General features: G+C 49.9%; 1 protein-coding gene across 2 annotated transcripts in view; it reads left to right on the forward strand.

Moving 5' to 3' along the window:
* Window positions 1-24,213, forward strand: part of Znf395 (zinc finger protein 395) — a 38,912-nt gene extending 14,699 nt beyond the window's left edge. Inside the window, exons 2-10 of one of the 2 annotated variants that reach the window (XM_051160723.1) lie at window positions 13,363-13,626; window positions 14,702-14,934; window positions 17,044-17,153; window positions 19,661-19,899; window positions 20,453-20,553; window positions 21,027-21,327; window positions 22,871-22,963; window positions 23,726-23,829; window positions 24,061-24,213. In XM_051160723.1, the coding sequence (XP_051016680.1) occupies window positions 13,384-13,626; window positions 14,702-14,934; window positions 17,044-17,153; window positions 19,661-19,899; window positions 20,453-20,553; window positions 21,027-21,327; window positions 22,871-22,963; window positions 23,726-23,829; window positions 24,061-24,172 (1,536 nt within the window). In that variant the 5' untranslated portion in view covers window positions 13,363-13,383 and the 3' untranslated portion in view covers window positions 24,173-24,213. The remainder of the gene's footprint in view (window positions 1-13,362; window positions 13,627-14,701; window positions 14,935-17,043; window positions 17,154-19,660; window positions 19,900-20,452; window positions 20,554-21,026; window positions 21,328-22,870; window positions 22,964-23,725; window positions 23,830-24,060) is intronic. The other variant, XM_051160724.1, reaches the window with a different exon arrangement.
* Window positions 24,214-25,302: the final 1,089 nt, after the last annotated feature.

Here is a 25,302-nt window from a genome sequence, read left to right on the forward strand (position 1 = left end):
GAATCTCCAGAACCCACATATAGTGGGTGCAGTGAATGCACTTCTGTAATCCCGGAGCATATGGACAGCAGGCACAGTACCCAGTGCTGTGACCCCAGTGCTTCTCTGGTGAGCTGGTAGGTGTGGCAGGGGGATCTCTCAAGCTTGTGGGCCAGCTAACCTGGTGTTTGCAGTATATCAGCAAAGAACAAGGTGGAAGGCAAAGACCGCCGCCTCAGGTTGTCGTCTGACCTCCACATGTGCCTTGTAACATACATGCGCCTACTCATTAGTCCATAGACATCACAGCCACACATCCACATGCCCGCAGTCCTCTTCCCCCCCCCCCACTCCTGTTATGGTGTATTAAACAAATTTTCTTTCTGTCACGAAGATCTCTTTTTTTTCTTTGTTTTTAATTGACCAACAAAATTATACCTATTTATTGGTGGTGGCAGCGCATGCGTGTGTCTAACATTTGTTCATAGCTAAGCTCTGCATTGGACCTGCAGCTCCTCACTGTTTTCTCTCTCGGACCTGGGGAATCAGAATAGTTAGGAGGAAGAAGAGCTTTGAGATGCTAGAGACCCAAGGCGGCCCCCCATGTGTGTGCTTGTGGGATATGTATGTGTGCTTGCTTGTGAGCAGGTGCTTGTGGTGCCTGCCTTTGTGGAGACCGCGGTTGAGAGGCTCCCTGGACCGCTTCCCACCTTACTCATCGAGGTGGTCTCACAAGTGAACCTAGAGCTAAGTCCAGCTAGCTAGCCTGCTCTGCAGGATCTTCTGCCTCTTCCAAGCACTGGCTTTATAAGCAGCCCACTGCTGCCATGTCTGGATGGCATTTACGTGGCCTCTAGGGATCCAAAGTTTGATCCTTAAAGTTACATCATCAGCACTTTATAGTCATTGAACCATTTCCCCAGGCCCCCAAAAGCATTTTTGAGAAGCAGACAAAATTGCAGGGTGGTGGTGCACACCCTTAGTCTCACAATGGGGAGGCAGAGGCAGGAGGCTCTCTGAATTTGAGGCCAGCCTGGTCTACAGAATGAGTGTCAGGGCAGCCAGGGCTACACAGAGAAACCCTGTCTTGAAAAACCAAAAATCTAGGGGCCTGGAGAGATGGCTTAGAGGTTAAGAACATTGCCTGTTCTTCCAAAGGTCCTGAGTTCAATTCCCAGCAACCACCTGGTGGCTCACAACCATCTATACTGAGATCTGGTGCCCTCTTATGGCATGCAGGTGCACATGCAGCAAGACACTGTATAGGTAATAAATAAATAAATAAATAAATAAATCTTTAACCTCCACCCCCAAATCCAAACCCCACCACCACCATCACCAATAAAAACAAAAAACAACAACAAAAAAAGTTTTAAATTGTTCTGTAAGATAGAAACGTGTGTGTGTATGTGTGTGAGTGTGTATGTATGTGTGTGTGTTTGTATGTGTGTGGGGGGTGTGCATGTATGTGTGAGTGTGTGTGTGTGTGTGTGTGTGTGTGTGTATATATGTTACCATTTCACAAGTATAGTAACTGAGGCATAACAAAGAGGCTTTTTTCCCCCGAAGGTCACATAGTTGGAGACTCTGAGCTGCTCTGTTGCCCAGGGTGTTGGATTGTGCCTTGTCTGCGGGCAGCCTTGATGCTGGGGGAACACCACCCTGGATCACTGCCCCAGGTCCCATTTCCCCTTTTGTGCGACAACTATCAGCAGTGCTTTGACCTCTATGTGACTTAAGATCTTTAGCAAGAAGCCTCAAGAGTTGTCTTGCCCAGCCAGCCCAGCCTCTCACTCGAGCATGACCATCTAGGCAATGCTGAGTAGAGAGCTCGGGGCTTTTGGAGTCAGATCACCCAGGCTCCCAGCTGAGAACTGTCATTTTGGTGTCTGTGTTCTGGAAAATTGCTCAGCCTCTTCCAGGATCAGTTCGCTTATCTGGAAACTGGGGGTGAGCAGGACGCTCCTCTTGTGAATTATCTGGGAGGATTCAATGAGGGACACGTTGTGTGTGGACTGCTGTGTGAGCGACTAGTCCTTAGGTAGTTGGCCAGCAAAGCTAGTGGCCTGGCCCTGACCCAGCCTCTGAAAGGCTGTGGGTTATGGGTCAGGTTTTCTATCCCGTGCTTGTCTCTTTATGTTGTAACCAACCTTTCTAATGGAGTAGCCAGGAACAGCTGTGGGATCGTAGATGTGTGCCTCTACCCTGGGCAGGCCACACTTTTCAAGGCAGGATTGGAACCTCCATCGTCTTCACCTTCCACTTAGCATTGTCTTCAGGAGCCAGGCCCTGGGTGTAGCTGTGTCAGCAGATGGCTAGGGGCTGGGGCTTTGCTCAGTGGTGCCCCAATCCCCAGGTTTGTGGTGAGTCAGTGCTTAAGCGTGTCTTAGCACCAGTGTGGGCCGGATCTGTTCTGAGAGGCTGGCCAGGCCACACCCCGGAGAAGTTTGGCAGTCAGCCTTGAACACCCTGGGCAGGGCCCCAAGACAGATGTAGGCACAGGGGAGTGTGAGCAGGGGAGCAGCCCCTGGCTGAAGAGAGGTGACAGGCACCCGGTCACGTGGGGCATGGGCAGGTCCTCGCTCTGGACTCACTGAATGTCTAGGTTGGCGTTGAGCTTGGTCTGAGTGCTGAACCCAGGGGGGTTTGCTGGCCAGGAGGCCTCTTAACAGCAAGAGATTGGATTTCTTTTCCCCCATCTTGCTGAAGTCAGCTTTGTTGGGATTTCAGTTAATTAGTGGCTCACCCTTCATAGGCTTCTGGATTCCCTTGAGAGTGGCTAGTTGTGTTTCAGGTTCTGGTATGGTACCCTGGCACAGTGCCAGTTCCTAGATGGCTGGTAGGTGGCCAGTGGCTACTCAGAGTCACTTCCTGTGTTATCTAGCATGGCCCTAACAGCAACGACAGGAACTTAGCAGTGTGCAGGCATCGGCTCAGTGAGGGAGATGCATTCTCACCCTCAGGTGGGGAGCTGCAGAATTAAGGCTAGTGCCTTCTGGAATGGACATGGATTCCCGGGGTGGGGTGGGGTGGGGTGGGGAGCACTTATGTGGTGCCTTGATTCCCACCCTCAATGTTGAGTGTCTTTGCAGGCACAGTGCCTCTTGCGTCTTTGTTTGCATTGTTTGTCATCGTTAGTTTTAAATCTCGCACCGCAGTCCCCGAGCACCTGTAGCTATGGGGGGCACCCTGGTTCTCCACCACAGGGAAGTGGCAGGGCCATCTGACCTGTTGGTTCCAGCTAGGAACATCACCGGGTACTTTGGCCCGTCCTCCGAGCCCACTGCTTGTTTATTTGGTCTCCTCAGGGACCGTGGTAATGCACAGGAGTGACCTCTGAACCCAGCAGCATGCTCTTCTAATGCAGCCGGTCCCATTCATTTGGCGTCACCGGGGCCTAAGGTTCATTCGTTCAAATGACGGCCAAGTTCCAAAGCATCTTTGCTCTAACCACTTCTCTGGGGGGAAAATATGAATTATGTCCTATGCCCAGCTTCCTTCTTCAAGGAGCTCTGTTCACCGAGTGTCAGGAGGGGAGCTTGGGTGCTGTTAACACCAGCTTTCCTTCCTAATGGGTGCCACTGGCTTCTTAGGTAGGTTTTTAAAACTCTCGAATGTCTGCTTTGTTTTGGGGTATCATTCTTCCTAGCCTGGTTTGTCACTCCTGTAGGTGCTTCACATGGCCTCTTCTTCCCTGGGAAAATCACTCTCCTTTCCTCCTGAAACCTCTCCTATCCTGTGCCGTCCTCCTCCCCACTTCCTGAAGAACAGAGAACCAGGCCTGGGAGGAGCCAGGAAAGCTGTAAACACCCCCTTTCCCCTATTGCTGGTGTGATTTTGGACAAATGAGTGGCTTTCTTAAGGGACCTAATTTTCTCAGCCATAAAACAGGGGTACTGTTGTCCCTCCATATTATTTGTGTGTGTGCATGTGGAGTGTGGTTAGAAGACAGGCTAGCCAGCAGGAGTTGGTTCAAACCTACCGTGTGGGTCCCAGGGATAGAATTCAGGTTGTCGGGCTTGGTAACAGGCACCTTTGCCCTGAGCCACCCTCCATATTTTTATTGAGTTACTGAGGCGGGGAAAGCAAAGTAGCCCTGAAAATGTCTGTAAAATTGAGGGTGGATGAGGAGCCACCAGAGTGTTTATCCTCCGTTCCTTGAGCTCCAGCGCCAGGCTCCCAGGCTTACCTTGACAAGCCACAGAGCTGTCAGCCTTCTGGGCCCCGTCTTCCTGTCTTCCTGCGTATGGATGCTCAGCTCCTAGTCCCCTCCCTCCCTTGAATCCTGGCTCCGGGGAGAATGCCAAGTCAGCACTCCTTTATCTCCCTGCCGCCTTCAGGGAGGCTCACGTAGGAGTGTCAGCCCAGTTTCAGTCAGGTTTAACCACACCATCTCCTCCCTGGTTTTTTATTTATTTACTTGCTGGTTGGAACAGGGTCTTACTATGTTGCCCAGGTTGTTGTCCTAGGCTCTAATGAACCTTCTGCCTCAGCCTGGGACTAAAGGGATCATAGGTGTGCACCACTTGGACGTTTCATGTGTGTGTGTGCGTGCGCGTGCGTGTGTTTGCAGGGCTGGGGATCGAACCTAGAGCCTTGGTGTATGCTAGGCAAGTGCTCTACTACCAGATACCCCCATCCTTTTCACCTTTTCTTTTTTGTTTTTGAGACAGGGTTTCTTCTGTGGTCCTGGCTGTACTGGACTCGCTCTGTAGACTAGGCTGGCCTTGAACTCACAGAGATCCACCCACCTCTGCCTTCTGGGTGCTGGGATCAAAGGTGTGCACTAACATGCCTGGCCCTTTTTAACCTTTTTTTTTTTTTTTTTTTTTTTTTAACATTTTGAAACTGACTTTCACTAAATTTCCCAGGCTTCCCTTGAACTAACTCTGTAGCCTAGGCAAGCCTTGAACTTGCGATCCTCTGGCCTCAACTTCCTAATTAGCTGGGATCTCAGCCCTGTCCCACAAGGCCTGTCTCAGTTTCCTGCTTTTATGAAAACAGTCTTAGAGCTGAGTTTGAGTGCTGTTTAAGACCCTGCCGTGGGCTGGAGCGATGGCTCAGTGGTTAAGGACACTTGTTGCTCTTGCAGAGGACCCAAATTCAGTTTCAGCATCTGTATGGCACCTCACAACTATTTGAAACTCCAGTTCTAGGGGATCTGATGCCATCTTCTGACCTTTATGGGAACCAGGCATGTATGTGGCGCACATATAAAACACTCAAAACACATAAAATATGTCTAAACAAACAAAACAGTACTGCTTTACTTTTTCTATAACGTATGAGTGTTTTGTGTGTACGTGTGTGAGTGTTTTGTGTGTACGTGTGTACCATACATGTGTGCAGTACCCACAGAGTGCACTAGGAGGCACCAGAACCCTTGGAATTGGGGCTGTGAGCTGCCACGTGGGTGCTGGGAATTGAGCCTGGGCCTCTGCAAGAGCAGTAAATGCTCTTAACAGCGGGGCTCTCTCTCTCCAGCCCTCTGCCTTGCTTTGATATCTACATGCATGCCAGGAAAGTTACTTTATGTGTATGAGTGTTTTTGCCTGACCGTGTAGCACTTGCATACAGTGCTCAAGGAGGCCAGCAGAGGGCATCAAACCAGCTAAAGCTGGAGTTGATGGATGATTGTGCTTTGCCCTGGGGAGGCTGAGAATTCCACCAGGTTCCTCTGCTAGGGCAAGTGCTCTTAACCACTGAGCCATCTTTCTAAGCCGCGGACTAACTATTCTTGAGTCCGGGACCCCGAGGAGACTCATTTATAACAACAAACCTTGATCTACAAGACCATATTTTATGGTCTGCAAAAGGCTCTGTAGTCCCACTGGTTCAGGTTGAGTATCCCTCAACAGAAGTGCCTGGGAACAGAAGTGTATCGGATATTGCACCCTGCCCCTAAATTGGATTACCTGCAAATGCATAATAAGATATCCTGGATAAGGGGGAAATGGGAGGGAGGGAGGAATGGGAGGATACAAGGGATGGGATAACAATTGAGATGTAATATGGATAAATTAATAAACTATATTTTTAAAAATTATGTATATATAAAAAAAGACATCCTGGATAGGGAATCCATGTCCAAACACAGAATTCATGTGTTTCATCCCCCCTCTCTCGTATGTATGTATGTATGTATGTATGCATGTATATGTGAATGCTTGCATGTATGTATGCATCATATGCATAACTGGTGCCCTCTTGAGGCCAGAAGAGCTTGTTGGACCTGGAGTTACTGATGGTTGCGAGCTGCCATGCGGGTGCTGGGAACCCAACGAACCCTGACCCTTTCTTTGTAAGAGCAGCGGCTGCTCTTAACTGCCCAGGAGCCTCTGGGGCTCCTTGCGCACCATTTTTTAACATGCGTGTGTTTTCACGTGAGGTCATGTATGGAAGTTTTAGCGGGGTGGCACCATACGAGAGAGCTCATGACGTTTGAGGTTTTCAGAGGAGAGCCCTCCCTGGGTGCCAGGCTCTATGCTGAGCATTGTCTCGCTTGACAGAGTCAAGCAAGCAGGACAGATAGGAACAAAGGGCGCTGTGTTGCCGAAAGGACCAGGAGGAGCAGGAGAAGAAGCAGGAGGAGGAGGAGGAGGTAGGTGCGAGGGGCGGGGAGTGTGTTGCCGGGGAGAGCTGTGAACGCCTTCCTTTGCTGCTGTAGCACAAACAGAACCGCCTCTGTCACCCTGTTGAGTGCCAGCTGGGCTGGGAGACCCACGTGAGACCCACAGGCGTATTTCTTGATCAGGTTAATTTGTTATTTGCTGGAAACCAGATCAGATGACCTCCTTCTCTGGCCCATCCCTGGGATATGAAAATGGCTCTGTTATCTGAGACCATTATTCTCCACTCTGTTATCCTGTCACATCTATTACTTGCAAGAGTGAGAGGCTTCGCGCCCGGTTACCGGATGCTGTGGAGAAGGTTCCAGCCCTGATTCTGCGTCGGCTGATCTTATTTAAATTTCACTGGTCATCCACATTATGGGACCCTGATACAGTGTAACTTTGTTTAAAAAAAAAAAAAAAACTTCAGAAAAAAAAAAAAACAATAATAATATTTAGAATATTCCGGGACTCCAAATTTTTACTGTCTGGATAGCTGATTTGAATTTTTTTCAAATTACGTTTTATTTGTTTTAAGTTTTGGGTGTGGCTGTGCGTGTCACAACACACATGTCCAGGTCAGAGGTCAGCTTGCAGGACTTGGTTCTCTCGTTTCACTGTGTGGGTCCGGGGGGAATCAGATTCAGGTCATCAGGCCTGGAGAAAATCGTGTCTGCTCACTTGCTCACCAGCTCTAGGCCGGGAGATTTAGAAACACCAAATGGATCACTAATGTGTTCAGCGCCTCTGTCTCCAGAGTGGAGGATGGAAATCTTAAACCTGTATGTGCCCACCGTAGACGGGCCACACGGGAGCTGGGGGGATGGCTAGAAAGCGTTCTCTGCGCAAGCATATGACGGCACACATCAGTAACCCCAGCGCTCCTACTGCAGGGTGGGAGGTGAAAGCAGAAGCTCCGGCAGCCCTAGCCTGGTGTGCACAGGAAGATGATGAGGACTGCCACCCAAGGCTGCCCCCTGACCTACACATGTCCTCACAGTGCGCACATACATGCACACATGAAAGAACTTGAATAACTGAGAAAGGCTTTGGATTAGGGTCTTGGATGCCCTCGCTGGGATGTAGTCTCTCTCTCTCTCTTTTTGTTTTAGATTTATTTTTATTATTTCTATTCGTGCATGTGTGTGGCTTGGTATGTGTATGTGAGTACAGTTGTCCAAAGAGGCCAGAAAATGCCCTCAGATCCCTTGGAACTGGAGTCCCCGGTGGCTTGTGGGTCACCTGACATGGGTGTTGGGTTCATACAGTGAACTGCTAAGCCTCCCCAGCCCCCTCACCAGGGTTTCCAACCGAAGCTAGGTCGATTCCTGTCTCTGAGGAGAAAAGGCCCAACTAGGATACGTTTTGGGTTGTTTTTATCCCCAAAGGCTTAAGACCCACCAGGAAGTGGTGATGGGATGTGACAAAATGCAAATGGTGGCCTGTGAACCAGAATGATCGCGGATGTGTATGTACGTGACCCCGTGGCACACGGGTGCACACGGCACCCAACAGCTGAGATGCTGGCTAGTCATTATTGGAAACAGCTCTGTGGAGGTCCCCTGAAAATAAGAGACAGTTGCCTGGTAGCTTTTTGTCCTCTGGTTGAATTTAGAACATGTCATTGAAAAACAATTCAAATTAAAACGTTAAAGATTGGCCAGGGGGTGGTGGCACACTCCTTTAATCCCAGCATTTGGGAGGCAGAGGCAGGTGGGATCTCTGTGAGTTCGAGGCCAGCCTGGACTACAGAGTGAGTTCCAAGACACCCAGAGGTGTTACGCGGAGAAACCCTGTCTCAAAAAAACCAAAAAACCCAACCCAACCCAAACCAAACCAAACCAAAAACATTAAAGATTTAAAGGGAAAAAAAAAACAAAAAACAAACCCTGGTAATTGTCTAGTATGAGGGACAGCACACAAGAGATTAAGCACAAAAGCAGGCTACTGTGTACGCACTTGCTGTGATATCTTCGTGCCTTCACTTTGACTCTCTTAGGTGACCTAGTGAACGCCAGAGCTTTTGCAGTTAGAGGCCTCGCTCCAAACTTCACCCTCCTTAACTCTGACAAAAATCCCACGAGTTGTGCAATAAACCACTGGCTTATGACCTGTGTCCTGGAAGCGCTGGTCGGTGATGTCACGGCATGCCGCAATGCCCCTGGGTAGTGAGAGGCTGCAGCCCTGTGCACTTGCAGATGTGAGCTGAGCCATCGTGCGCTCCGCAACTCTGAGCCCTAGAGTTTGTTTTACTGTTCTGTCAGGTCTGCGGAGGTAACTGTTAACAGATGTCTGCATTAAAGGCCATTAGCACATCAGGATGTGTTTGCTGAGACAGAATGAGAGCTGACCGTCTCTGGACACTGACCAAAGCCCAGAAGCTATCCCTTTCCTATTGGTGACAGCATTTGGGGCTCCAGAGCCCCTTACTTACGACATTCTGAGACCACTTTCTGAGTTTATGCCCCAGCGAGGAATCCTGTGAGTGGAGAAGGGAAAGGCGGCATTTGGCTGCATGCTCAAGTCCAGTCCTTGTTACTGTACAATATGGGTTTCTTAACTTTTCTGGGCTGCTACAGAGTCACATGGTAAACTGAGCGGTGGCTGGTGCAGGATGCTCTCAGGGCAGCATCCAGGGGAAGTGGATCAAGGCAAAGGCAGGGGAAGGAGGCAGTGGGAGGCATGTGCGCACACTAGGAGGAAGGGTGGGATCCTCCACGCCAAGTGACCAGCTTGCACCATGGGAGTAGGTGTGACCTTGCCCCTCTACCCATCTTCCTGGCCAGCTTCCGTTATTAGTGCCTCATTACTTCTGAATCCTGGAAGCATAATGTGTGTTTTTGAGTGGATTTTGGGAGAAAGTAGTCAGCCTGTGGAAGCAGACCAGAAGCAGGCGATTTGCCTGTTTGTGCGGCTGCTGCTGGCTTCTGGAAGGTACAGGCTTACCAACCAACAGAAGACCATTCTTTAAAAAGAAGACAGGCTTCCAAAAACATCGGCAGAGTTTGTTGCCCAAACATCTCAGGCTCTTCCTGAAGACTGGGGACCAAGGAGGTTTGGAAACACCTCTGTCTTCATTTTCAGGACTAGAAACCCCAAACTTCCGTCTCAGGAAAGTGGGGGTGGCTCCTGGGCTTTTTTTTTTTTTTAATTTTGGACAAGGGCTGGTGGTTTCTCTGTGTTAGTGCTGCCACCTGTTGTCAGTAAGTGGTATTGCACTGTAGCTTCACTTGGCTCTGTGCTCCCTTCTTTCCTGTGCCTGGGATTGAACCCAGAGCCTCTCCTACACCAGGCACACACTCTACACTGAGCCACATATCCAGTCCAGTGGCTGCAGTTTAAAAGCCATTTATCTGGGGCACATTTTTTTTTTTAAATGGTAGTCATAAAGCTCTATGAGAGTGTGAAGGCCCTAGCCACCTAACTTGGGGACTCTGCATGCCACATCTTTGCTTTGTTTCTTGGAGCTCCTGGCCAAGCTATCAGTCTATCAGATTACAGCTTTTGAGCAATGGCTGTAGAGAACCAGCCATTCCACTTTGCTCAGCGTTTGCCTCTTTCTTTTGTGTTTGTTGTTGTGTTTTGCTTTGTTTAGTTTTGTTTTGAGACGGGGTTTCTCTCTGCAGCCCTTGCTGCCCTTGGCTCACTCTGTAGACCAGGCTGGCGGCCACCTGCCCCTGCCTCTGGGACTAAAGGCTTGTGCCACCACCCACTGGTTGCCACTTTTAAAAAAATTATCCTTTTGTTTTTTTCTCTTATTATATTTTTACTATTTAAGACAGTTTTAAATTTTCAGTAGGGTTTAACTGTACTATTCTTTCCTCCAGGCCCCAGAGCATCTTCTTCTCTACCCACCCAATTTTAAGTTCTTTCTCCAAAACAAAACATAAAAACCCAATACAACAACAACCCCCCTGTCAAACCAAGAAAACAACACCCCCAAAGAAAAAGAAAACACAAAACTGCAACCAAATAAAAGCACACAAACAACCCTGTGGAGTCTATTGTATGTTGGTCAACTATTCCTGAGCCACGAGGCCTGCCCTGGGGTTGGTCAGTATACCTGATGTCACTCCTTTGGGGAGAACAGATTTCCTCCCTCCCAACAGTTATAAGTGACAGTTCACTTGTAAACCTTTACCCTATAGTAGCTAGGTTTTTATTCATTCCTTTTCTTACTCATTAAAAAAAAAAAAAAAAAAAAAATATATATATATATATATAAAACAAAGCCAGGTGTGGTAGCACACCCAGAAGGCAAAGAGCCCAAGAGAAGACACAAGAATCAAAGACTCCCTAGTTTGTACGCTCAGGAATCCCATAAAAACACTAAATTAGAAAAAAAAAAAAAATATATATATATATATATATGTGCTGAGGACCTGGTACACACTGGTGCAGCCTATGCATGCTGCCTCAGTCTCTGAGTTTCTATGAGCTTTGATCCTGTTGATTTAGAGGGTCTTGCTCTCCTGGTGTCCTCCATCCCCTCTGGCTCTTGCACCGTCTCCGCCCCCTCTTTTATAGTTTTTCCCCCCCTGTTTTGTTGGTTGTTGTAGACATGGTTGCTAGTAGAACTTGTCTGACTAGTTGGGAAAAGAAGCCAGGATTGGGGGTGGGGATGACGTGGGACCCAGACAAACCAGCCCTGAGGTGCTTTTGGACCAGGGCAAAAAGTAGAAGCTTATAGAATAGCTCAAAGGCATTTGATGCTAACAAGTATTTAGGGCTAGAAGATGCAACTTACTACACTTATTGATTTGTGTGTAGAGGTCAGAGGACAACTTGAAGGAGTCGGTTCTACCATGTGGGGCCTCAGGATCAAACTCCGGCTGGCCATCAGGCTTGATGGACAGTGACTTTATCTGCTGAGTTCTCTCGATGGCCCTGACAGGCTTCTGGTTATGGATTAGGGAAGAAAGGAAAGGGGCGCGAGAGGAGGAGATTCTTAGTGTGTGTGTGTGTGTGTGTGTGTGTGTGTGTGTGTGTGTGTGTAATTAACCCTTTGGTGTTCTGGGCCAGGGAAGCAACAATTGGAATGGAGGTCCTGAAAGCCCTGGTGTTTTAATGGCCACCCCAGCCCCACCACCTCCGGAATGTGCTTCTTGCATGTCTGCTGTCCAGCTAGACACTAGCTGAATAGAAAAAATAGACTTGGAGCAGCAGAGACCAGAACTGTGCTCAGGGACCCAGTGCAGTTGAGATGCACAGGATGGCTATGGGGAGGAGGGCAGTCTGGGCTGGCAGAGGCTCTTCTTCTGTTTAATGATTTATTGTTTTTACTTCATGCATATAAGTGCTTTGCTAGTGTGTATGTCTGTGCACTGTGTGCATGTTTGGTGCCATCAGAGGGCAGAAATAGGGCATTGGGTCCCCAGGAACTGGAGTTACAGATGGTTGTGAGCTAACCGTGCAGGTACTGGAACCATTAGGAGAAGCTTAGTTAGCTTCTAGGAGGAAAGCAGCACGGTGTGTTTCCAAGGTTGTCTGCGGCCTTGAAGAGACCCCAGCTTGGGAATCTGTGTGTCTTAACAAAAGCCCTCAGTACTGATCCGGCATTACCACATGACAGACCCTCACCGAGGAAGTGATGGTAGCTGTGTGTGCTGGGGCTTGGCCTGGAGGAGGACTCACACAGGCAGAGTAGCCAAGACAGCAAAACACAGGCCTTGGCCTTCCGGCCAGTACTGGGGGAGTTTGTTAAAACGGCAGTGTTACACCTGCCCAAGAAAGTACTGGTGGCTGTTTTTGTAGAATAATACTTAATGATGGGAAAGAGTTAGTTAGCTGGTATATTAAGTGAACACTAGCTTACCAAAAATGATTTCACTTTGACAGAAATAAAGTGTGGCCGAGCTGGGTGATGTGGCTCCCACTTGTGGTCTCAGCACTTAGGGGGCTTAGGCAGGAGGATTGCCACAAGTAAGGCCAAAGTGACCTGCATAGTAAGTCCCAGGCCAGCCATGGCTACCTAACAAGACCTGGTCTCAAAAGCAAACAAACAAAACCCCAAACAGCAACAAAGTATGTGAATACAGTGATAGAAGAAGGAGCCAGATGTTTTTAGAATAAAAAAAAAAAGGAAGGGGGACCTGGGGAGTCAGGGCTGCTGCTGCTGCAGCTCACTTTGTAAAGTGCTCGCCTAGCATGCATGGAGCCCCCAGTTTGGCCTCCAGCGCCACATGCATTGGGGATGGTTGTGAATACTTGGAAGATGGAGAAGGGGGACCAGAGATTCAAGCTCATCCTCAGCTGCCTAGGAACTGTCAGCCTGAGCTGCCTGAAACGAGAGTCTTAAAAAACAAACTCAAGGGAGCTGTAATGGGGAGGGGTGGGCATCTCGGGCAGGTTCACAAGGGATTTTATTTTCTTTGAGTTTATCAATTTTTTTTTTTTTTACATGTCCTCCTAGGAATAGGTTGGTGGTTCTTTTTGTTTTGTGTTTTGTTTTGTTTTGTTTTGTTTTTTGGTTTGAGGACAAGGTAGAGCCAGCAGGACACCTCCTTATCACTTCACCGGGTAAAGCAGCTTGCCACCAAGCCTGATGTCCTGAGTTTGACCCCCTTGCGGTGAAAGAGAGAAGGGACTCCTGCAAGTTGTTCTCTGACTGTGGCATATGGGTGGTGGTGTGCACAAAAATGTGTGTGTGTTTGAGAGGGAGGGAAGGAGGAAGAGAGAGAGAGAGAGAGAGAGAGAGAGAGAGAGAGAGAGAGAGAGAGAGAGAGAGAGAGAACAAGCGCCCATTCACTTACTGCCCCTTTTGTCCCCTCAGCAGACAGAGCCGATATCCAGCATGCTGTCCCGACGCCTTGGTAAGCGCTCCCTCTTGGGAGCCCGGGTGTTGGGACCTAGTGCCTCTGAGGTGCCATCAGGGGGCAGCATGCCCTTGGAACCACAGGTAGAAGTGCCCGAAGGAGCCACGCCCCAGTCCTCACTCACCTCTAAGGACCCTGTGTGCCAGGATCAGCCCAAGGAAGTCATCAAGGCTCTGGGTACCTCAGGCCACCCACAGGTGGCCTTTCAGCCTGGACAGAAGGTAGGTTGATCCCGACACACACACACACACACACACACACACACACACACCCATTTCTTGAGCCTTGGGACTGGCAGTCTGAGTGACAGGCTGAAGTCCTATGACCTGGGGCTGTAGGCAGAGAATGTACTGTCATTTCAGACCAGGCCATCTCTATGATTGTCATGTAGAGGAGAAAGTAGCCAGGAATTCTGGGGATCCTCATTTGTGGGCCCCTGCCATTACCTTCTCTGGGTTCCACCCACAGAGGCTTGGCCTTTGTTTTCCCAGAGGCTTGGTGCCCCCTAGACCTGTGTCCTCATGAGATAAGATGGCCTTCCTACTCCTGGGCACTCTGATGCTTTCTAGATGTCTGCCTTTCTCCCTGTCCAATGCATGCTGGGGCTTAGAACTCTCCAGAAGAAAAGCCTTGAGTTAGGCGTGTTTAAGAGTTCAGAGGCAAGGAGTGGCGGGGGTGGGGGATGGGGGGTGTGGGGACACACTGAAGGGTGAGCATAAGTTTGAGATTCAGAGAAACCCCATTTGTTGTCTGGCTCTCTAGCCTCTAGGGCGCAAAGCATGTAGGGAGCTGTAGGAGAAGATTTGATCCCCTGTGGCCAGCCTGAGTGCTTGGGTGGGACCACCTGCTTTCTCCAGGCCCCTTTAGGTTGCTATAATGGAGTACTTAAGGTGGCTTAATAGGTAGACAATAGTTAATTTGGCTCAACCTTCTGGAAACTGGGAAGTCAAAGAGGAGAATAAAGACAGGAAACGAGAGGGTCTGCATTCCCTTTAATAACAGTTCACACTGTCCCTACCTCCCCACTCTCTGGATAGCTCTCCTGTCGTGACAGGCCACTTGAGAGAGCAGCAGTTCTCATGATGTATCTGCTCACCCTAGACCCCACTTTCCGACATGGGTCTTGGACATCAAGTGTCAAACATGTGACACTTGGGGTCTGTCTGCCAGGTCTTAGAAACACAAAGGTTAAAGGTGAGCGTATTAAATCACAAACTGCAGGCAGCACACAGATCTCCGAGGGCTTTGGTGTGGGGACTCCTGAGTGCTGACCGCTGGCCGTCATTTCCCCTTCAGGTTTGTGTATGGTATGGAGGTCAGGAGTGCAAGGGCCTGGTGGAGCAGCACAGCTGGCCTGAGGACAAGGTGACAGTCCGGCTGCTGGATCAGAAGTTGCAAATTTGCTGTAAAATGGAAGAGGTGTGGCTGGCGGAGCTGCAGGGTACCATGTCCCAGGTGCCAGCTTTGGAGCCCAGAGCCCAGGTGCCAACCTACAGACCCGTGTCCAGGAACATCGATGTCCCGAAGAGGTCTGTAGGCGTGGTGAGGGATATAGACATGGTCTGGGACATGGTGGGGAGAGGTGGGGTCTTGGGTACCTATTTGCTGGGAAAGCGAAACTCCATACAGAAGAAGCACCCTCTTAGGAAGCTTGGGTAATACCCTTTCTTCTTCATAACTCTCTTGGGGTGACATGTATTCGGTTTGGTGAAAGTTTAAACTCTGCTCATAATTTTTCAGAAGAGACAGGAGCAGATGGCTTAAATCAGTGCCCACACTGGTTCCATACAAGGTGGAGAAAAATGATTTCAGCCTTGTGGGCCAAGCCAACTGTGCCATAAGCACTTGCTGCAGCAGCCATAGATCCAGAAGTGTTTAGGCACAGATGTGCTTCCTCCAGTGAAAACTAATCAAGGCCCCCAAAGTTTATTGTGGCTCAGTGTCATTTGTATATATTGTTTGTCAAGAAGTAAAAATGCTTTTGATTCTTAAATAGCGTTTAAAAAGGCAAAGCCGTCCTTTCTTAGCTCAAAACTGGACAAGCAGGCAGCGGGCTATGTCTGGAGCATGGCTAAAACCCATTGTGTGAAGAATGGATTTTCTGTTTAGAGCTTAATAATATGATGTCACCCTGGGACCCTAAATCCCTACGTACACCCTATGGTCTATCTATACTGACCTTTTAAGATTTAAAAGGAGGAATCTGGAGCTGGGAGATGCCTCAGTGGCTCTAAAGTACTTGCTGTGCAAGTCCAGCAACTTGAGTTCAACGCCTGGAGCCATGGACTGGCTGAAGAAGCAGGAGCCTCCTCCACAGAGCTGCTCTCTGACCTCCACATGTGCTGTGGCGCAAGCGCGCGCTCGCATAATCATAATAAATAGAAATGAAAAGCAAGAAACATTGGCAGCTGAACTGTTTTGCATGCAGGATGTGCAAACAGCTAAATGCTGTCCCACCCCCGTCTGTGGGTATGGGGGCTGTTGACAGATCAGCGGGCTTAAAAAAGTTTCTTCTTCTCTTTATTACGTATGGGAGTGTGTGCACGCGCTGCGGTGCACACGTGGAGGCCAGAGGATAACTTTCAGGAGTCCGTGCTCTCCTACTCTGTGGGTAGCGTGCACTGCACTCAGCCAGGCAGGCTTGGCAGCAAGCGCTTTGTGTCACCCGCCCAGCAGACCCACTGTTTTAAGGCCAGAGGAGCAGCACTTCTGACTGTAGCCCGTGCAAGGCCAGCAAAGAACTTGTTTTTCTATTCTGAGGAGGCGAGAACACGAAGATCGTGTAAAAGTAATGTTTACTATGTGGATGGCTCTGGTCCATCCACTTCAGCCCAGTTGCACAGTTTAGTAGACCCGGTGCATAAAGAATGAGCGACTGCAGTCCTTTGAAACAGGCAAGCCGCTGGCAGCTTATTACATTCCGATTTCCCCCAAATACTTTAGATTTCAGATAGTGCCTGTTTTACTTCTGAATCGTATAACTGTATGGATTCAGAGGGAAAAAGAAAAGCACACATAAAATCTTAAGCAGCCTGTTTAAAGCATGGAGCTTAGCAGCGGGAGCTGGTTTCATCTGGTTATTTATTTTATCCTGGTTTGTTTGCCCATTGGCTTATGTAATAGGTTCCGTTGACACTCAGAAGCTAGCAGAATGCCATGTTTATTTTGGCAGAGGAGAGAGAGAAATCCATTAGTGTAATTGTTTCCTCTTAAATTTGAATATAAGGCAGGGGAAGGAGGTAATTTCGGTGTTTAGATTCCAGTGGGCCCCATTTATTCCTGAGCTTCACCTTACCATCTTGAATCTTTTCTCTGCTCTCCCCCAAACACCCCCCCCCCCCCCGCGAAATAAAGCGCTCCCTTTTAAGTTGCAGGGGAGAAAGGAGAGTTTCAGGAGAGTTGGTGCTGTCTCAGGTGTCAGCGCAGTTTAAGCAGGGGACCCACCTGCTCATCCTGGGCTCACCTGGAGCAGGGCACCTTCCCGTGGAGCTTGTGGTGGCTGATTGGGTGGGGGCTCTGAGGGGGCAGCGCGAGAAGGCGATCCTGAGAGATAAGCGGATGTGGTAGCTTAGTCTGTGGGCTTTGCGGACCAGTCAAGCAGAGGAAGTAAAGCACACTCTCTGCTCCTTTGAATCCAGGAAGTCGGATGCGGTGGAGATGGATGAGATGATGGCGGCAATGGTGCTGACGTCTCTGTCCTGCAGTCCCGTGGTGCAGAGTCCTCCGGGGGCTGAGCCCATCTTCTCTGGTGAGCAAGCGGGGGTGGAGTGGTCCCAGGCATGGCAGAGGCCCGCAGCTAATGCTCTCTCTTCCCAGCTTCTATTTGCCAGTGTGAGCTTGGCAGTAGGGTTCTGTAGGCTCTTAACACTTGACCCAGAAGCACAGTTTCCTCATCCGAGCAGAAACTTCTTGGTGCTTTGTGACAGTGACTGAACTCAGCACCAAGCCAAGCTGCCTGGCCACTCAAGCAAGCTCTGTGGGAGCCTGGGCAAGGCCTACAGGAGCATTTATTTAGTTCACAAAAGCAGAGCTTTGCTTGGTGGTCCTCTGGTGGCTTCTGATGATCATTATTCAGTTCTCAGTGCCCAAGTCAGCCTCACAAATTAGAGTGGGCTTACAGGCTAAGTGCCTGAACTGGCATCTCAAATTTGGTTGCTTTGAGCTGGGCATAGTAGCCCACACCTTTAATTCCAGCACTCGGGAGACAGAGGCAGGTGGATCGCTGTGAGCTCAAGGCCAGCCTGGTCTACAAAGCGAGTGCAGAACAGTCAAGGCTACACAGAGAAACCCTGTCTTGAAAAACAAAAACAAAACAAAACAAAAAGCCAAAAAAATTGATTGCTTTGTACAAACCAGTAGATAGTATGGGCCTGTATTTGGTTCTGAGACCCACATGGAGGAAGAAAAGAACTAAGTTGCTTTCTGATCTCCACTTATGCTCCTCCCCAGCCCCCATGGCTCTGTCTCTCTCTCTCTGTCTTTCTTTCTTAACCCACCCCCCTCCCCACAGTAATTTTTAAAAAAGTCTTAGGGCCTGGAGAGATGGCTCAGAGATTAAGAGCACTGGCTGCCTTTCTAGAGGTCCTGAGTTCAATTCCCAGCAGCCACTTGGTGGCTCACAACCATCTATAATGAGATCTGGTGTCCTCTTCTGGTGTGCAGGTACACATGCAGACAGAGCATTGTATACATAATGAATAAATAAATCTTTTTTTAAAAGCCCCCAATAGTATGACTTCTGATTTATAGATAAAAGCAGAATTCTCTGATTATAACCCTCACATACTTTACCAGTCCTTGGGGTGGGGAGCAGCCCCCACCCTTTTGACAAGACTGCTAATGACTTAAGTTATTTTAATGCAAATTCCTTATCTTTCAGTCTTAAAGCCTACTTAAACGTTTTTAAGAGAACATGGAGTTAGTTCTAACTCATACTGAGTTAGACAAGTGTCCCTCACAAGTAACCGTGTAATTATTCCACCCAGAGGCTGTCACTGCACTTGGGGACATCTAGTGGAGAATCCCAGCAGTGCAGCCTGCTTTAATGAACACAAGAAGACACAGAGGAGGGGGTGCCAAATTCTCAAGAAGTTTAAGAAGTCCAAGAAGCTGAGTCAGCAGATTCAGGAAAGGAGCTGAAGGGAAAAAATATAGCTGGAGTTCCCTCTCCATGGGACCATGATCAGTTGCTTTGGATGTTTCTTGACTTCTGCCCTAAACATCTACTGTTTTAAATTCTGTTTGTAGCCATGGTACGCTCTCAGTTTTTAGGAAGAGCGAGTGATGAGAGCTTTAAGACTGGGCAGGGGTATCTGGGGAGGAAGGGGTTCTTTACCCAGCATCCTGTTAGGGCAAGTGTCTCGTAGAAGTAAAGAGAGCCTGGCTTGGAATTATGGGGCCTCAGAGTCGGCCCCACCTTCAGGTCTGTCCTGATCACCTAGGGTATGGCGGTGTCTCTTTAAGCCCAGGATCAGGAGACACTGTATACAGTTTGGGTAGGAGCTGGGACTGCTGGGAGATAAATTTTCCCCATTTTTCTTGCTATTCCCATGTATTAGACTTCCAGGTTGTCTTATGCTACAAAGAACAAAGTAAAACACACACACACACACACACACACACACACACACACACACACACACACACACACAAAACCCCCACACAATTAAAAAAAAAACTAAACAGGAGAATCCCACTAGTTATTGTATTTTTCCTTCTTAGGCCTCTGAGTTTGAGGGGGCAGTGACAGGTGCGACAGGGCCTCCTGTCACCTGGGAGGTCACCTGGTTGTATTCTCTGAGAGTCCTGGGAGGTTTCTTTTCCCTCACAGGTGTTCACACTGAAAGGCACTTTTCAGGCCATTCATCAAGAAGGTATCCCAGGGTTGCTTCCACCATGTGGATGTTCTCAGCCAGGCTGGAACCAGAACAAGTCCTTCCTTTTAGCATGTACATCATGAACTAGGTTTTAATTGCATTTTTTTATTAATCCCCAATGAACTGTAGTTACTGTGTGCATGCGGTGGTCGGTGATGACCCATGTGGCCGTGGCAGAAAATACCCAGTAGGCAGACTGGTTGTAGCACCAAAAATTGCTGTAGAATTTGTACTTGCCCTCACCTTATAGCTCAGGAAGAAATTTCAGTAGTAATTAAAAATTTAATAATATTTTAGTTTTTATCATTTACTTATTTTTTTTTTCTTTGACCCTGGGGATAAGCCTGAGTATTCTTCCCTCCTCTCTCTGTCTGGCCAGTTTCCCGCGCAGCTTGCGGTGACCCGTGGAAGGAGAGCGGTGACGTGTCAGACAGTGGGAGCAGCACTACCAGTGGGCACTGGAGTGGGGGCAGTGGAATCTCCACCCCCTCGCCCCCCCACCCTCAGGCCAGCCCCAAGTACCTGGGGGATGCCTTTGGGTCTCCTCAAACTGATCATGGCTTTGAGACTGACCCTGACCCTTTCCTGTTGGATGAACCAGCCCCACGCAAGAGGAAGGTATGTGACTGGTGAGCATGTGAGCCCGTGGGTGGGTAGGGGCAGCTGTTCCTAGCCAAGCAGGGTCGCCATAGGTCCTAGCTGTTGCTAGTTTCCCTTTGTTGCACTTGTGAAACTCCAGACGGAGGCGGCTGGTTCCTCTTCTCTTTCATTTTTTTTGGGGTGTGTGTGTGTGTGTGTTTGTGGGTATGCATGCACGTGGAGGCCAGAGGTCAACCTCAGTCAGGTATTATCTTGAGGTGCTGTTCATCTCCCCCACCTCACCCCATCTTAGTTGTTGAGACAGGTTCCCCCAGTGAGCCACGCCTTTTGTTATTATAAGCATGTGCCACCGCCAGACCTGCCTTTCTTTTGAATTGTGACCACTAGGTCGCTTCTCAAGTTCTCTTGTGCGTGTTTCCATGCTCTCTGGGAGTCCCTTTCCTGGAGTTTTTTTTTTTTTTCTTTTGGGTTTGGTTGAGGATAGCTGGCAGCTGAAGCCCTCATCTAGCGATGAGCGAGGCTGGGGAGAGGATTGCCGTACGGCAGTTACTAAGACTTCTTTTCCGCCTAGAACTCCGTGAAGGTGATGTATAAGTGCCTGTGGCCCAGCTGCGGCAAAGTCCTGCGCTCAATTGTGGGCATCAAACGGCACGTCAAAGCCCTCCACCTGGGGTAGGTATTGTTGTGAAGGGAGCAAAGAGTTTCAGTTTGGTTTAATTGCTGGTGAGAGCCTGAGGCTTGGACATAGTGGCCAAGCTACACCTCTGCTGCTGTGTGCGGGAGTTTGGTCGTTATCAGCTGTGGCGCTAGTGTGAGGGTCTCGTCTCCGTACAGTAGCTCTGTCATGAACTGCCACACAGGCCTTGAGAGCATGCTGTCAATGGGCTCGTGCCAGGGCTGGGTCTGTGTTCACACGTTTGCTGTTGTGTGAGCGCTCGTGCTGGGAGGACTATCTCCTATGGTCGGGCATGTTCCAGCCCCTCATGACAGCCTCTGAGAGCAGGGCTCTTGGGTGCTCTCTTGGGTGTCTCCCCTGACTTCCTGGTTGGGCACACTCAGTCAATTCCTCCTTATAACTTTCTTTCCTCTGGCTTCGAAGCAAGGCAGCATATCCTTAGTGATGTTCGGATGTCTGTTCCACACAGGGACACTGTGGACCCTGATCAATTCAAGCGAGAGGAAGATTTTTACTACACAGAGATGCAGATGAAGGAAGAGTCTGCTCTGGCTGTGGCTGCCCCTCCTGCCCCTGGGACACCCACTGGCGAGCAAGCGCCCACCTCCCGTGTGACCAGCCCGTCCCTTGCTGCTCTTTCATTGCCTCCACCTAAAATCCAGTCCTCTGGTCCAGAACACCCTGGCCTGGAATCGTCCCTGCCCTCAGTTGCACTCAGCAAGTCAGCTCCTGGCTCTTTCTGGCACATTCAGGCTGACCATGCATACCAGGTATGGAGCAGGCATGTGTGGAGGCTTAGCCTGGGACCCCGGTGGTGACTGGCTTGATTGAAGTCTGAGCCTTTCGGCCAACTTCCTAATCTTACTTCCACAGAGAAGGAGAAGGAAAGACTGGGGGGTGTAGGCCAGCTGGTAGAGTGCTTGCTTAATATGCACAGGGCCCTGGGTCGACCCTCAGCACATCATAAACCAGGTGTGGAGGCCTCACCTGCGGTCCCGGCACTTAGGGGTGGAGACAGGAGAATAGAAGTCCAGGGTCACCCCAGGCACATCGGGAGTATAGAGCCAGCTTGGGCTACATGTAAACACTGTCTCAACGACAGTGAACAAAACAGGAAGGAAGAGAGGGGATCCCCCTGTGACGCTGTAGAGGTGAGAAGTCCAACCACAGGTCAGGTGTGTGGATGTGAACTGAGAGCTGTCTTGTTGCTGTGGAGATGGTTAGAAGCCCCGGGGACTGTGTTACAACAGCCCATCCGCTTTGAGTACTTACTAAAGGTGTCAACATCCGGTTAGGAGAGCCTTTCAGTTAGACTAGGACATGGTCCCTGCTCTTACAAGGTACACGGTGGAGCTAATGTTAGTAATGAGGATTTGTCAAAGTGTTATTTCCTCAGGACACGGGAAGATGCGCCATTAGGCCCAAGGAAGATGCTCCATTATGCTTATGGGCCTGGGAAAGTTGTCACAGTGAGGAGAGGAGGGCAGTGTCACTTAGAGTGAACTCCAGCCTGCAGGCTAACTAAGCTCACATGTCCATACGCTGGTGTGCTGACTTGAAACCCTTTCTGTGATTATAGCTTGGCTTTAGCAGTTTGCAAGTTAGTAAATAAAAAGCATTGCTTCCAGCTAAGTGTGCTTGTACATGCTCCTAATAATGGTACCCAGGTGGTCAAGGTCATTGTGGGCTACGCAGTAAGGCCCAGGCTCCCCGCCTAAACCAGTGGTGCTTTCAATGAAAAAAAAAAAAAAACTTTACAAAATTAGTGGGCTGTCCTCCTTAGAATTAGTAGCTACTTAATTTGTATCTGGCTAAGGCTCAGCCTTCACTGACCCTGAGGCATCTGGGTCATGTGCCCAGCACTGTCACAGACAGATCTAAGCCAGATATCCCTGCCTGCTCAGTGTCCCCGCCTCTGGAGTAGTTGCCTGTCAGGTCGCTGTCCTTTTCCAGGAATACAGCTCAGACTCAGAAGGCTTCGGACTTTTTTTTTTAACCCAAAGCATGTTCTCAGTAGGCCTCTGGGAGTAACACCTGTAAGGACTGAGTCAGGAGGCAGGCCTGTCTAAACAGCACGAAGGGGAGGGTTACAAAGTAAGACTGGAGCCTTCCAGGAACGAGGTGGCGGCTGAGTTGAAGGGTTAGAAGCTTTGAGGCCACTCAGGGGAAAACTTACCTAGCTGCCTCAGTGTTTTCCAGGCTTTCGACCAGGCAGAGATGCACCTTCTGTTGCCAGTGGGAAGTGGCTGGGCCCTGAGGCAGATAGATATTTACTCAGTTGGAGCCCAGACTGAAGCCCTCTTGTCTCTGCAGGCTCTCCCATCCTTCCAGATCCCTGTCTCCCCCCACATCTACACCAGCATCAGCTGGGCTGCTGCCCCTACCACCACCACCCCCCTCTCTCCGGTGAGTGTACACCCCAAAGCTCTTACACACATCCCCGGGGCTGGCTGGGGGATTGTGCTGTTGGTACATAGCACATGGCTGGCGTTGCCTGCCTCTGCCCCCATACTTCGTGAAGATCACTGTGTGTCCTCCTCTGACTACAGCTTCTCTCAGCAGCTAGCAGGACACTTCCAGGGGGGTCAGGAGGGAGCAGTTTCTTGCTCAGGAAAGTGCTGGACAAGGCTAGATTCGGTCCCTCGTTACTGCGAACGTCTATGAGTGCTTGTCAGAGTTCTAACGCCTGGACGAAAAGGAACGGAGAGAATGTGGGGCTGTCAGAAGGGAGGACACAAAGGAAGATCATAGGGGCACTCCCGGGAGTCAGGCCGCCATGGCCCTGTAGCCTTGGCTCTGAACGGAAGTAAACTGGAAATCCTTAGAACCACACACGGGCGGCTCTAGATTCAGGTGTCTGTTATGGAGAAGTGTCACACACTGCAGAACCTAGTTGATAGAAGGTGTCACTAAGGCAATACGGTGCCTCTATTTGTCCCTTGTATGGTAACTCCATCTAAGTCCCCTTAAACCTTCAGGGTGGCTCTTGTCTCTGTCCCTGACCCAACCCTATCTGCTGAGAATGCCCTTCTAGGGGAGGCTGCATGGTCCCCTGCACTAGCACCTGCTCTGGGGCTCAGGGAGGCATGGCAGGGCCCAGGGAGTTGCCTCTCTGTCCTAAGGGGGGGTCTTAGGGTCACAGCCCATGCTTAGAATTCTCATACCCAGGTCCGGAGCCGCTCACTCAGCTTCAGCGAGCCCCAGCAGCCGTCACCCACAGTGAAGTCTCACCTGATCGTCACCTCCCCACCCCGGGCTCAGAGCAGCACCAGGTGAGCCATCTCATCCGCAGCTTTCTGGTTTCTGCCCTCCGTCGGCACTGGTGATGTAGACCTTGAGCCTACCCAGCCATGGTCCCCAGGGTCAGTCCCCAGACAGAGGCCACACTGGTGGAGCTGCCTTCTCTTCCCTGCGTCTCTGACTACCCCTTCCAGCTCCTGCTCATGCTTTGCTGTGATCTGGGTCTAACCTCCACTGAATGACGTCACCCTCATTTCATTCAGGAAAGCCCGAGGAGAGGCCAAGAAGTGCCGTAAGGTGTACGGCATCGAACACCGGGACCAGTGGTGCACGGCCTGCCGGTGGAAGAAGGCCTGCCAGCGCTTCCTGGACTGAGCCTGCTCCCATCGCTCCTCACCCTGCCTGGCAGCCAGGAGACCTCCAGGCCTGCAACCATCAGCAGAACACAGAGAGATGTGGAGTGGATGCGGGCAGCTGGGGCTCCATTGGCTAAGATATAACACTTAAAAACACTTTCTCCCCCCTTGTGGGAGTGTTTTATTTTTTAAGAAAACTAAATGAAACTATTTTTCCCCCCTAAAATAGGAGAGAGCCAAAATTGACCAAGGGTATTCTGCAGTGAACCAGAGACCAAAGATTCACCCCATCCCCCACCCCCCCCCCATCTTGCCCTCCCTGGGACTAGTTTGTACGCATCAGAAGTAGGACAGGAAGCCTTGTCCACTTGTGTGCTAAGCTGCCGAGGCCTTTACTCTTTCAGCTATTCCAGAATGGACTGTGAGCAAAACAATTTTTTTTTTTTAAAGTGAGAACTTTCTGGCAGGTGGATGGCCCGGGGTGCAGTAGTGGGGCCCTGGGAAGAGCAGACAGCCATGCTGGAGACACAGCCTCGCTTCTATTGGAGCACCTTCTGCAGACGGAAAAGGGACACCTTTTTATGTGGCAACTTTTCGGTCTGGGTGCCCTCAGATGTTGGGTTGCATGCCAACAAACATTATGTGGCATCTTCTCAAAGCCTGTCCCCTCTGCACACACCCCCCCCCCCAAAAAAAGCTGAGCTGAAAAGGCTAGTATGAATTCAGTTTGAAAATGTGGCCTTGAAACACTACCCTGAGCACCCTTCCAGCTCTGAGAGGACGCGAGGAGGGTCTCCACAGAAAGTCTGCTTCCGCTGAGTAAAGTCCTTCCCAGGCCCCTTCCCTCCAGAGTGTCACAGAGGTGCTAGGATGCCGGGTCTTCTAGTCTGACGTGGAAGTCCTGGATGAGGAAGCCTTCTTTCCCTAGGGGTCTCGGGGAGATCTTAGCAGACTCTGCCTCTGGGCCTGCTCAACATGACTTCCAGGACCCAGCTGTCTTAGACTGACACATCCCAAGTGTCCCCCAGGCTTAGGGACTGAGCACCATTGGGTCATTTTAGTGGTCATGGAGACCATCCTCCTCACCACTGTGCCTCCATTGGTGGCAATCACATGGGAAACGCACATCTACTTTGCAGTCTAAGACAC

The sequence above is a fragment of the Acomys russatus genome, chromosome 18 (genome assembly GCF_903995435.1).
Source record: "Acomys russatus chromosome 18, mAcoRus1.1, whole genome shotgun sequence".
Taxonomy (NCBI): domain Eukaryota; kingdom Metazoa; phylum Chordata; class Mammalia; order Rodentia; family Muridae; genus Acomys; species Acomys russatus.